Genomic DNA, 12,021 nt, shown 5'->3' on the forward strand with positions numbered 1-12,021 from the left:
CAAGGGATTCTTGCCCACAGTAGTAGATATCATGGTCATCTGAGTTAAATTCACCCATTCCAGTCATTTTAGTTCACTGATTCCTAAAATGTCAATGTTCACTCTTTCTATCTCCTATTTGACCACTTCCATTTACCTTGATTCATGGACCTAACATTCCAGATTCCTATGCAATGTTCTTTATAACATCAGACTTTACTTCCATCACCACTCACATCAACAACTGGGCATTGTTTTTGCTTTGGCTCTGTCTCTTCATTGGTTTTGGAGTTATTTCTCTACTCTTCTCTAGAAGCATATTGGGCACCTACTGACCTGGGGAGTTCATCTTTCAGTTTTGTATCTTTTTGCCTTTTCATACTGTTCATGAGGTTCTCAAGGCAAGAATACTGAAGTGGGTTGCCATTCCATCCTCCAATGGACCACATTTTGTCAGATGTCTCCACCATGATCCATACGTCTTGGATGGCCCTACACAGCATGGCTCCTAGTTTCATTAAGACAAGGCTATGGTCCATGTGATCAGTTTGATTAGTTTTCTGTGATTGTGGTTTTCATTCTGTCTGTCCTCATAAGGATAAGGGCCTTATGGACAAGAGACTGTCTGTGGGGGAAACTGGGTCTTGTTCTGATGCTGGGGGGAGGGGCATGCTCAGTAAATCTTTAATCCAATTTTCTTTGATCGGCAGGGCTGTGTTCCCTCCCTATTGTTTGACCTAAGACCAAACTATGGTGGAGGTAATGAAGAAAATGGTGATCTCCTTCAAAAGGTCCCATGCAGGCACTTGCTGCACTCAGTGCCTCCAACCCTGCAGCAGGGCACTGCCGACCCATGACTCTGCAGGAGACGCCTGGACACTCACAGGCAAGTCTGGGTCAGTCTCTTGTGGGGTCACTGCTCCTTTCTCCTAGTGCACACACACATTCATAAAATAATTAAGAACAGATCGGGGCTTCTGACGGATTCAAGTGGGGATGGCTACAAGAGAGAAGTGTATGTTATGGAAGGGCAATAAGAGGGATTGTTGTGCAAATGGAAATAATCTGTGTCTTAACTGCATCAACCTCATTATCCTAGTTGTGATACTGCATCACAGTTTTGCAACACGTTACTTTTTAAGGAAACTGAATAAAGGGTACATAGGATCCATCTGTATTATTTCTTACAACTACATGAGAATCTACAATTATCTCAAAATAATTTTAAGTTACAAAATATGTCATTAAAGAAAGAGATGATGTTCCCATGAAAACTGGGTATGCTTTGAAAAGACGCAGTGAAGACAAGTTACTAAAAAATAATGCTGTCAAATTCTGAGACAACAAAAATAAAAGACACACAAAAAAAAACCCACAAACACCTATTTCTTTACAAGAGTTTTAAAGTAGCTTTCCCTAAACTCTATCTTTAGCTTATAAATCGTTTGTTGTTTACAAGTTCCCTCTTTTTTACTACCATGTACAATATGAGAGCATATCTGTATAAATTAACACATTCACCTTAAGATAGAGTTTGAGTGAGCTGTATTCTCTCACTGTAGTTTGCATATTGCCTCACCTTTCTGGGCCTGTTTGCTCATCTGTTTCCAAAAGCTATTGTGAAGACTGAATGAGGTAAATACATTGCCCATGCTAATGCTCGGTATTATTATCATTGTATTCTATTAAGGAGAGGAGAGACCTTATTCAACCTTTGATAAATGAGACATAGTCCCATACTATGCCTGACACATAATAAGCAATTAGTAAATATTGGTTGAATTAATAAATGAGTGAATGTTTGAGAGAGAAGGCATCTGAAACAGGAAATACACAGTAAGAAAAAAGAAGATAGGACAGACACGAGACATTTCACAGAAACAACAGAAATTTGTGACTTCATTGAAGCAACAGAAATTTGAGACTGATTAGATCCACAAAGTGACAAAAAGGAAGTAAAAAATGATTATAGAGCATCAAGATTTGATGACCTTTGGGAAAATGGGAAGAGTACTATATTTTGGAGGAAAGATGAATTTGTCTCTGGACATGTTGAATTAGAGGTTCTTATGGGTTATACAGGCAGAGATTTCCAGTGACATCTGGAAATTGACATCTGGCTTGCACAGAATAGCTGGGTGAGAAAGAGGAAGTTATGGCGGGGGCGGGGGGTGGGGGGAGGAAGGTGGTTACAGGAAGGAGTAAAGAGAACCATGAGTCATCTGTGTAGAAGTAGATGACATCATCCTAGAAATAGAGCTATAGAGGATAACTGGCATGATTACAGCTTGAGTTATAGAAAGCAATTTTCACTCCAAGCACTACCACTGTGGCCTTTTTTTAAGATTTAACATTTCAGTCATCTAAATGGGATATCATACAGCTGTCCTACCCATCTGTTGGCAGCAGCTCATCTGCTATGTTAGCAGCAAGTCTATGTTAGCAGGATTGAATCTCGTCCATATGGTGAAGACAAAAATGGGAGTTAAAACCCAATGCACAAAAATCTCTATCTGTAAGTTACATGATCCCTTAAATAATCTTAAATCATTCAAATGATCTGTGAGTATGATAAATTTTTTGACTAAATGCCTCTACTTCAAAAGAGTCTCTATTGGCTGAACTCTACATCATAGCACCTGAAATACAGGCAGTAGTACATACATACGTCTCATAAATGTAAGATCTTCAGTATTGTTAGTATAATAAAGTCAGTGGCATGGTACTCTCCTTTGAACTGTCACATATAACCAAAAGCCCTGAGCAGAGTTTCTTAGAAGAATCTGACAGACCTCTCAGTTAAAGAAGAATTTTTTTTAAACAAAATTTTTTAAAACATAAAAATCTATTGTTGGTTTTTAATCACTTAGTCACGTCTGACTCTGCTACTCCTGGACAACACGCCAGGCTTCCCAGTCCTTCACCATCCCCTGGCGTTTGGATATGTCCATTGAGTCGATGATGCCATCCAAGCTGATACTGATAATACTGATAAGAAATCAATATTTATAGGCTAAAGTAATAGAGGGTTAGGAAGTTTTGGATCAGAAGCCAGAAATTTCCATCTCCAAGAAACTAAAATGATAGTAGTGGTGGGAGGCATAGAAACTAAAAGAGTGGTATTAGCAAAGGCTGAAGATGAAATTTGTACTTTCAAATCAGTTTTTTTCCTCAAAATCTTCTGTTTCTTCATTTCCTCAGACTTTCCACATTTTGCATTGGAAATAGAGTCATCCTGTTCAAATTCAGGACATATGAAAAATGATAACTTATGACAGCCTCAACCAGGGTCAGTGTATCCAGTTCACAGTATTTAGTCTGCCCTAGTAAAAGCTGAGTAGTACCTCTAAAATAACTGTGTGCAAAAAGAAAAGAAAAAGAAAAGCAATGGAAAATATAGTGGAGGAGACCACACATGTGAACTAAAGAAGAGCAACACGAACAATAGGAAGGGCCGCCATTGTACCTGGACTCAAAGCCTGGCTGGGGCACTTCTGCTAGTGGCCTTAGAAAGTCAATCTCCAACTGTCCCAATTTTCTTATCTCCTAAAAAAGTATCTGCCTCACCAGGACCACTATGAAGATCAAATGAGATTACACAAATGAGAGTACTATAAATCATGAAATGAAATAAAAATATTAGTGAAAGGTGAAAGGTTTTTATAGTCAAACTCTTCCATGTGTTATCCCAGGCTTAATGATAATTAAAGCAGACCCTCAAGCTCTATCCAAGCAAACACAAGACAGGGTAAATACCATAGCAATTAACAGTTTATCTTTATAGTTTTTAACAAAAAAAGTGACATGTACATTTAAAGTTCTATAGGGAGAGGGAGAGGGTGGGATGATTTGGGAGAATGGCATTGAAACATGTATAATATCATATAAGAAATGAATCACCAGTCTAGGTTCGATGCAGGATACAGGATGCTTCGGGCTGGTGCACTGGGATGACCCAGAGGGATGGTATGGGGAGGGAGATGGGAGGGGGGTTCAGGATTGGGAACACGTGTACAACCGTGGCAGATTCATGTTGATGTATGGCAAAACCAATACAATAAAGTAATTAGCCTCCAATAAAAAAAGTTCTATAGTAATATGCAGAATGAAAAATACCTACTAACCAACCCCTTTTCCTTAGAGCCAACACTATCACATTTTGTACATACTACTGGGAAAAAACAATTCAACCACATATACTTTCTTTCAGAAATTTTTATGCAAATAACATTGCACACACTGCAGGATAGTCTTTTCTGACTTAACCAATTCCTACTGAATGGACATCTAGGTTGTTTCTCCAGTTTTTGCTGTTATAATTAATGCTGTATCTCAGCATAATTCCAAAACTATTTGTAAATTACTAGTAGTGGAATTACTGCATCATAAAGCATATACTTTATCTTTCTAAAAAGTACTCATTTTATTATCATCTACAGTGTGATTGCCGGGAGAAATATCAATCACCTCAGGTGCAGATGACACCACCCTTATGGCAGAAAGTGAAGAGGAACTAAAAAGCCTCTTAATGAAAGTGAAAGTGGAGAGTGATAAAGTTGGCTTAAAGCTCAACATTCAGAAAACGAAGATCATGGCATCTGGTCCCATCACTTCATGGGAAATAGATGGGGAAACAGTGGAAACAGTGTCAGACTTTATTTTGGGGGGCTCCAAAATCACTGCGGATGGTGACTGCAGCCATGAAATTAAAGGACGCTTACTCCTTGGAAGAAAAGTTATGACCAACCTAGATAGCATATTCAAAAGCAGAGACATTACTTTGCCAACAAAGGTCCGTCTAGTCAAGGCTATGGTTTTTCCAGTGGTCGTCTATGGATGTGAAAGTTGGACTGTGAAGAAAGCTGAGCGCAGAAAATTGATGCTTTTGAACTGTGGTGTTGGAGAAGACTCTTGAGAGTCCCTTGGACTGCAAGGAGATCCAACCAGTCCATTCTGAAGGAGATCAGCCCTGGGATTTCTTTGGAGGGAATGATGCTAAAGCTGAAACTCCAGTACTTTGGCCACCGCATGCAAAGAGTTGACTCATTGGAAAAGACTTTGATGCTGGGAGGGATTGGGGGCAGGAGGAGAAGGGGACGACCCAGGATGAGATGGCTGGATGGCATCACTGACTCAATGGACGTGAGTCTGAGTGAACTCTGGGAGTTGGTGATGGACAGGGAGGCCTGGTGTGCCAAGATTCATGGAGTCGCGAGGAGTCGGACACGACTGAGTGACTGAACTGAACTGAATAGTATGAGTGCCTGTTTTCCCACATGCTTGCCAAAAGATGCACTTTAAAACATTACATATGCTTACTGATTTTTTTAAAGCACCTATGAACTGAGCATTCAATTCTGTTGGCCATCTTTTTCTTGATTTTCTCCCCCTGCAGGCGGTCATTTGTCTTTTGACATTATTTTCCCTAACAGAACTTTAAGGGGAATAAATTCTACATGTCAAATTTATCCATCTTTTACAGCTTCAGTGTTAGATAGCTCCTCCCTACTTCCACACTGGTGTCCTCTCCAAAAAAATCATGCTACTATGAACTCAAAAGTCAAGAAGCCCCACCTCTGCATTCAAAGCTTCCAATCACTTTTAGGTACCACTTCTTAAATACGAATACTCAACCAATAATCACAAGATTCTCATCAAATATAATACCCCAGATAAGAGATTAGGACAAACAGAAAGTGTAGGAAACAGACTACAAAGGGAAGAAAACTTAAAGAGAAAAACTATCCTTAGAATTAGACAATAATACAATCTTAAAACGAATAGACTACACATGTAAGGAACATTCAAGATAACAGAAGTATACTTAAAAATTTAACATACCAGAAATTTAAAACTCTGTAAAAATGTCAGAAGACAAAATCAAGGAAATCTTCCAGAAGTGAAACTTAGAAACAAGAGAAAAGATGAGAAGATTAAATAGCTAGTCCAGATACAGATCAGGAAAAACAGAAGTGTGATAGAAATCAGAGAAATAACTCAGAGATTTGCTCTCAGCAGATGAAATGGATAAAACTGTTACTGGTATGTCTGAGCATTCATCTTTGTAGCCCGAGTCAGGTACAAATCAGATAAGCCAGCTGTTTGAAAGACTAAATCAATCACTTATTTCAAAGCATAAAGCCCTTGAAATAAAATAATGCTTACAAAACTTACAATTAGTGAGCCCAAGGCTTCCTGATATTGAAAATGGGTAACTATTTTATCATCTGGCATTCAGCAGCTTGCTGTGGTAGCAAGTGAGCTGTCCCTATCAGTTTGTCAACACTCGCCAAAAGCTGAAAAGTGAGGATTAAAGGTATTGACCCAATCATTGAAGTGACAATTAAAAATACCCCTGAGATACATTAGCAAGTGGAGGACCTAGAGGAACAACTCAAAAATCTTTCATCAAAATAAAGTGTTTGTCATGGGAGCAGAGTGGAATGCATGTGAAAAAACCTTTAGTCTACATGCCAAAAATTATTTCACCTTATAAAATACATAAAGTATCATCACACAGATCACAATAGAACATCAGTCAATAAGAAAGAAAACTTTGCAAACAGGGAAGATTAAAGTATAAAAACACAGTATGTAATGTCAAAGCATTGTAAAATTGTAGCTATCACAGAGTTTGTGTATGTGCACAAGCATGCTCAGTCACTCAGTCATGTCGCTCTTTGCTACCCCTTAGACTGTAGCCCAGCAGGCTTCTTTGTCCATCGAATTCTCCAGGCAAGAACACTGGAGTGGGCAGCCATTCCCCTCTCGAGGGTATCTTCCCACCCAGGGATTGAACCCACGTTTCCTACATTGCAGGCAGATTCTTTACCACTGAGCCTCCAGTGGAGCTTAGAAAGTTTCAATTTAAAAATGGAACGGTTGACAAGATACTTGGTATGGGAGGCAAGTGAACAAACCTCTCAAAAATATTTCCTGCTTTAAATACCTGCATTTACTCTCTAAATAACTTTATAGAGGAGATAGGAGTCAGTTGCTCACAATTCTTAAGGGAAAATTCATTTAACAAAAGACTAAAAGATTTAAAGTGAAAAAAAAAAAAAACTCGAGGCAAATTTATAGAAAATCTGTAGAAAAACTACCTCCCCTATCTCCATCTCCAGTAAGACAAGTAACAATCTATATATTCAGAGATATATTGTAACTTTATGGAATGCCTTTCCACCTGTCATACCCACAAGATCCTCTCAGTAAAATGTAAGTTCCTTATACAAGGTCCCTAAATGTGCTTTTGCATATCTATGGATCCCCACCATCTCTTGGAAAGGCATCTAAAATCTGCTTGCGTACATCTTTCTATAAAGACATCTGGATTTTTACTAAAAGATTCCACAAGAACTATATCTTCAAAAGTTACAGTGCTTCAGAATGAAAGGTCTTGTTCATTCATTCCTTAAGTCTAAGAATTGTTAATTTTCCAGTTATCTTTACACTTAGAAAAATAGTATTTCATTTAAAATACTCTCCTAAAACATAAGTTTCATGAGGGGATATCCTAGGTAATGAATTTCTTCTTGTTGGACACTTATCTTAAAAAATATAAAGTCACTCACAATGTTTTAAATAAACATTGATTGGGTGCAGGATAAAAGACTAAACTGAAGACCCTAATGCAGCAGGAAATTGTGGCTAAAAAGGACTGAGAAAGGCCTCGCTGAACTTGATCAACAACTGTTATTAAACATCAAGTTTTCCACTCAATCATTTAATCATATTTCTGCTTTCCTATACAGGGGCTTCCCTCATAGCTCAGTTGGTAAAGAATCCGCTTGCAATGCAGAAGACCTCGGTTCAATTCCTGGGTTGGGAAGATCCACTGGAGAAGGAATAGGCTACCCACTCCAGTATTCTTGGGCTTTCCTGTATACTTTTCAGTTTGTGTTCTGGACATAAAGGCCATGAACTAACTGGAATACTGATATCTCTAACTCACAAAGTACATCATGTGTTGAAAAGTTCTGTTAAATAGTGAATCACATTACATCCTCTATCTTGAGAGCACTATACTACCATTTAACACTATATAGGATTTAATTGCTAAACCCACACCTAGCTCAAATATTAACCATAATGATTTAATGCTCTTACACTGTCTTTCTGAGATTTAACAACAGAGTGAGTGGAGGATCAGAACAAGAACTTTCTACCTCAGCAAGTGACTTGCTTGGTTGCAGACTAAGAATGCCCTTTCTCTGACCTAATAAACCCTAGCATATGCAATCAAAATGTTTAAAAAATTATTCTTTAAAGTTACTAAGAAACATTATCAAGTTCCTATTAGTGAGAAGCATTTACAAACAAATCAAGATCTGCGATGATGTATGCCCAGATGGACACTAAACTCTGGCTATACTGCATGCAAGACAGTATATACACACGCAGAACCCGAAAATTTTCAGAATGAGAAAAACACAATTACAGCATCTAGCGTTTATTAAATGCTTAAGTGTCAGTTACTGTGTTAAGTCTTTTAGATGCATTTAAACTAGATGCACTAAGCTGTTTAGCTGAACTTCACAACTGCCCTATGAGGCTGATCTATCATGCCCATTTTACATCTGGGAAAATGGTCTTTTAAAAAATCTTAAGATGTGCAACTTGCTCAAGATCAGTTACTAAGTGGCAAAAGCAGCACTCCAACACAGTACTGCCTGACCATAGACCTATGTGTGCTTTTTGTTGACTAAATATTTTACCTACTCAAATTAAGAATCCACTAAAAAGCATAAGCCTTATTGACAGTGGACCAGTAGTATTATCTATGTATCTCCTGCTCTATTTTGTATTCATATGGTAGGAACTTGAAGACAGCTAAATAAAGGATAACACACTCTACTACAAAATAGCTTCAAGGAGAATATGTGATTTGGGCAGTGGAAAACAGATGAAATACTTTGATGAATGATATGTATAACAACAGAAAAGTAACTCAAAGGAGCTCTCATAAATAAAAGGCTTATTTTAAAATAAACAGTATGAACCCATGAAGATTCCCATCCAAGAGTTATCAGTGATGAACACTAAAAACTAAACATCTTACCTCTTAACTAAATATTTAATCAAATAAGAACACTGAAGATGCAGGTAACTTTTTTATTGAGGCACAACAAGGCATTATAATTTGCCTGAACGTGAGGCAGTTAGTTTAGTAAGCTGAACATTAATACAGTTAAGGATTAAGTGCAAACAATATACATTCACAGCTTGACTAGCGAGGCTACATCACAATTTATAAAGTGCCAGATTAGTGCTAATTGTCATTCAGCTTGAAATTTTTCACCATGAGGAGGAAAACAAAAAGTAAGGACCTCCTCCTCCTTCTAGGAATGAAAACATTTTCCTTAACCAATCAGTCAAAAGGGCAAGAACTACTTTTCCTTATTCCCACTAATTAGAACACCATATCCTTTCACTGTCGATTCTGTACTGACTTTCAATCTTGGTAAAGCAGATAGCCTGAAAATGTAGAATATTTCCAGCTACTTCCATAAATTGCTCCTCTGTGCAAACGTAACCATATCTGGTCTCCCTGGAAGAGCTGAAGAATTGCGTGATTGCTAGCAGTTTCGTGGTCTGGAGCACCATCATTGGCATAGGCAGATACCAAGACCTCTTCATTCTTCATGAGGTTGACATACAGTGGCACATTCACTGCCAGCTTTAGCATATGAAAAATGAAAACATAAGTGCCATTCACTGGACAATTAAATCTACCAAGCTGAAGATCAAAAGTTTCTCCCAAGTTGTTCAGAAGAAGATCAAACACAATAGGTTGGTCTAAAGTCCCAGGGGCGAGATTAGAGGTTCTGGCTGCAGAGAAGGCAACGCGCATCTGCTGAGGCAGGGGGTACACGTGTACTGGCAGTATGGTGGCTGCTGGGTTTGTCACTGGCACATCCACAGGGGTCATGCTACGGGAGTCTCCTTGTCCAGAGTCACCACTGTTAAAGGTTTCGTTGTCTCTTTCTGGGCTGCTCACCTGAGAAGAATCACTCCACCCTGCTGTTTTATTAGCAACAGTGAGTTTCTCATAATGAAGCAGTTAGCTTTGAACACAATATGTAACATTAGTCGGCTACTGAAACACAGATAAAAATGCATTTTATAGTAAGTTTTTTAAAAAGCAATAAAGTAGAGCTACAGTATACTTTTCTAGATTTCTCTGACAATAGGTTTGTATACTACTATTCTAAAGCCAGAAAGGACCTAGATGATTTTGTCCAGTAGCTTTACTTTTTAACATTAAGAAAATGAGGCCCCCAAAAGGTTGGATAACTTAACACTAGTTACAGCTGGCAAAGTGTAAAACCCAGATGTGAATGAACACTCTATTCTTTATCTTTTGCCCATATTTCTGAGTTATTAATTCCTCAGTGATTCCAAGTTATCTAACAGAGAAGGACTCAAGAAAACTGAGATTACATAAAAGAAGCAACTTTTGGAACTAGACATTCAAACATTTTGTTATGGTACTAAGTTCCATAATAAATGCTTATTCTTTATTTCTAAGTTAATGTGATTTCATAAAATTTTCATGTTTTCAGTAGTAAACAAAAACACTGCTCAGACAGAAGGCAAAGATAATGTGAATAGTGGCTACTTTCTTAAAAGAAAAAGCTGCTTTTTTCTTGTGACAAAGTTAATCTTCATTCTTGATTTTCTCAGTTACACTGAATCTTTTAATTGTACCTTCACATTTTAAGAAGTATTAAAATATCTTGCTTTTGTTCAAGTCATGGTGTCTTAATCATTGTTTATTCCAATCTATCAATGTACTAAGGGGCACTAGAGTATCTAGGAGTGCCCATTTTTCCACAACCACCATCCTGAAACATCACCCAAAACTATACCAAGTCGGTATAGTGAATATGCACCTAAGGTTAAATTATGCTCTGGTGTCAAGCAAATTTATAACATACACAATACCCACATACACTTAAAAGTGACAAATGATCTCCACAGCCTTTCTAGTAGTCCAATATATCTCCCTTGGGTCTTCAGTACTGCATTTAAGCAAACCAAAAACCTCAAAAGATAAATGTTGAAAACAACATGCTTTGGGGAGAACTTGACAAAGAATAAAGAAAGATCTAGAGGTATGTTTTGGGTAAATAAATTCCTCGGTTAATTATCCTTACCTCTCGAATTTGCCCGAGGACCACCAGATGTCCCTCCTCGCTTGTAACACTGCTGGAAATTATCCTAAAATGAACACATAATATTTACCTCAGCACAAAAAATGCAAAATAGTTATTACTAGCAAATAAATCTGTAAGACTAAGTCCTCTGAGCCTTTGAGCTGGCATTCTCCACCAACCAACCAAAGGGGCTCAGATGATACCAAGAAAAACAAAAACAAGGGTCACAGTAACATATATCTTCATCTGTTAATTAACCTGACAGGTTAGATATGTTAACACTTGCAAAAACAAGAAAGTATTTAGATAACACTACATAAATGACACAATGCTAGGTTATGAGGGAAATTCAGAAATATGGCCTGGTCCTCTGTGCTTCATCTCAATACAAAAGGACATAATAAAGCTAAAATACAGACGAATTCAGCCTCTCTATTTATAAACCAAAGGGTGATGACAACTATTAACTGTGTTAAGGGTTTTGACAGGGAAACTGGTAAGAATTATAACACATGAACATATTATTTCTTGGAATCCCTACCAAAAAATGTCCAAAAGACAACATTTCAAACTGACTCCCAAGTATGGTAAAAGCCCCCGTACAAGTCATGAAAAGAATAGTTAACAGTGTCATTAATTATTAACATGTAATAAAAAGTTTCAATAGGACAAGAAAATATATAATAAAAATAATAATACTCCTACCCCAAACCCTCATCCTCTTCCCAAGAACACTACTATCATTGATATCTTATGTTTCCTCAATAAGAAACTGAAAACAGCACCAAAAAATACTAGAATATTGGTAGTGAGAACAGATGTGCTATTATTGAAGTTTGTCTTAGTCAACATATTCTCTTCACACCCAGTATTGACAATCAAG

The 12,021-nt window shown here is 37.6% G+C and overlaps 1 protein-coding gene across 8 annotated transcripts in view; it reads right to left on the reverse strand.

Annotated features, from left to right (window-relative positions):
• Window positions 1–9,079: 9,079 nt before the first annotated feature.
• LOC120861147 (caprin-2-like) overlaps window positions 9,080–12,021 on the reverse strand; it is a 40,824-nt gene continuing 37,882 nt past the window's right edge. For 5 of the 8 annotated variants that reach the window (XM_040236786.1, XM_040236787.1, XM_040236785.1 and 2 more), the window contains 2 exons: window positions 11,139–11,202; window positions 9,080–10,002 (listed from right to left, as the gene is read on the reverse strand). In XM_040236786.1, the coding sequence (XP_040092720.1) occupies window positions 9,434–10,002; window positions 11,139–11,202 (633 nt within the window). In that variant the 3' untranslated portion in view covers window positions 9,080–9,433. Of the gene's footprint in view, window positions 10,047–11,138; window positions 11,203–12,021 lie in introns of all 8 variants that reach the window. The other 3 variants (XM_040236789.1, XM_040236788.1, XM_040236792.1) reach the window with 1 other exon arrangement.

The sequence above is a fragment of the Oryx dammah genome, unplaced genomic scaffold (genome assembly GCF_014754425.2).
Source record: "Oryx dammah isolate SB20612 unplaced genomic scaffold, SCBI_Odam_1.1 HiC_scaffold_11229, whole genome shotgun sequence".
NCBI lineage: Eukaryota > Metazoa > Chordata > Mammalia > Artiodactyla > Bovidae > Oryx > Oryx dammah.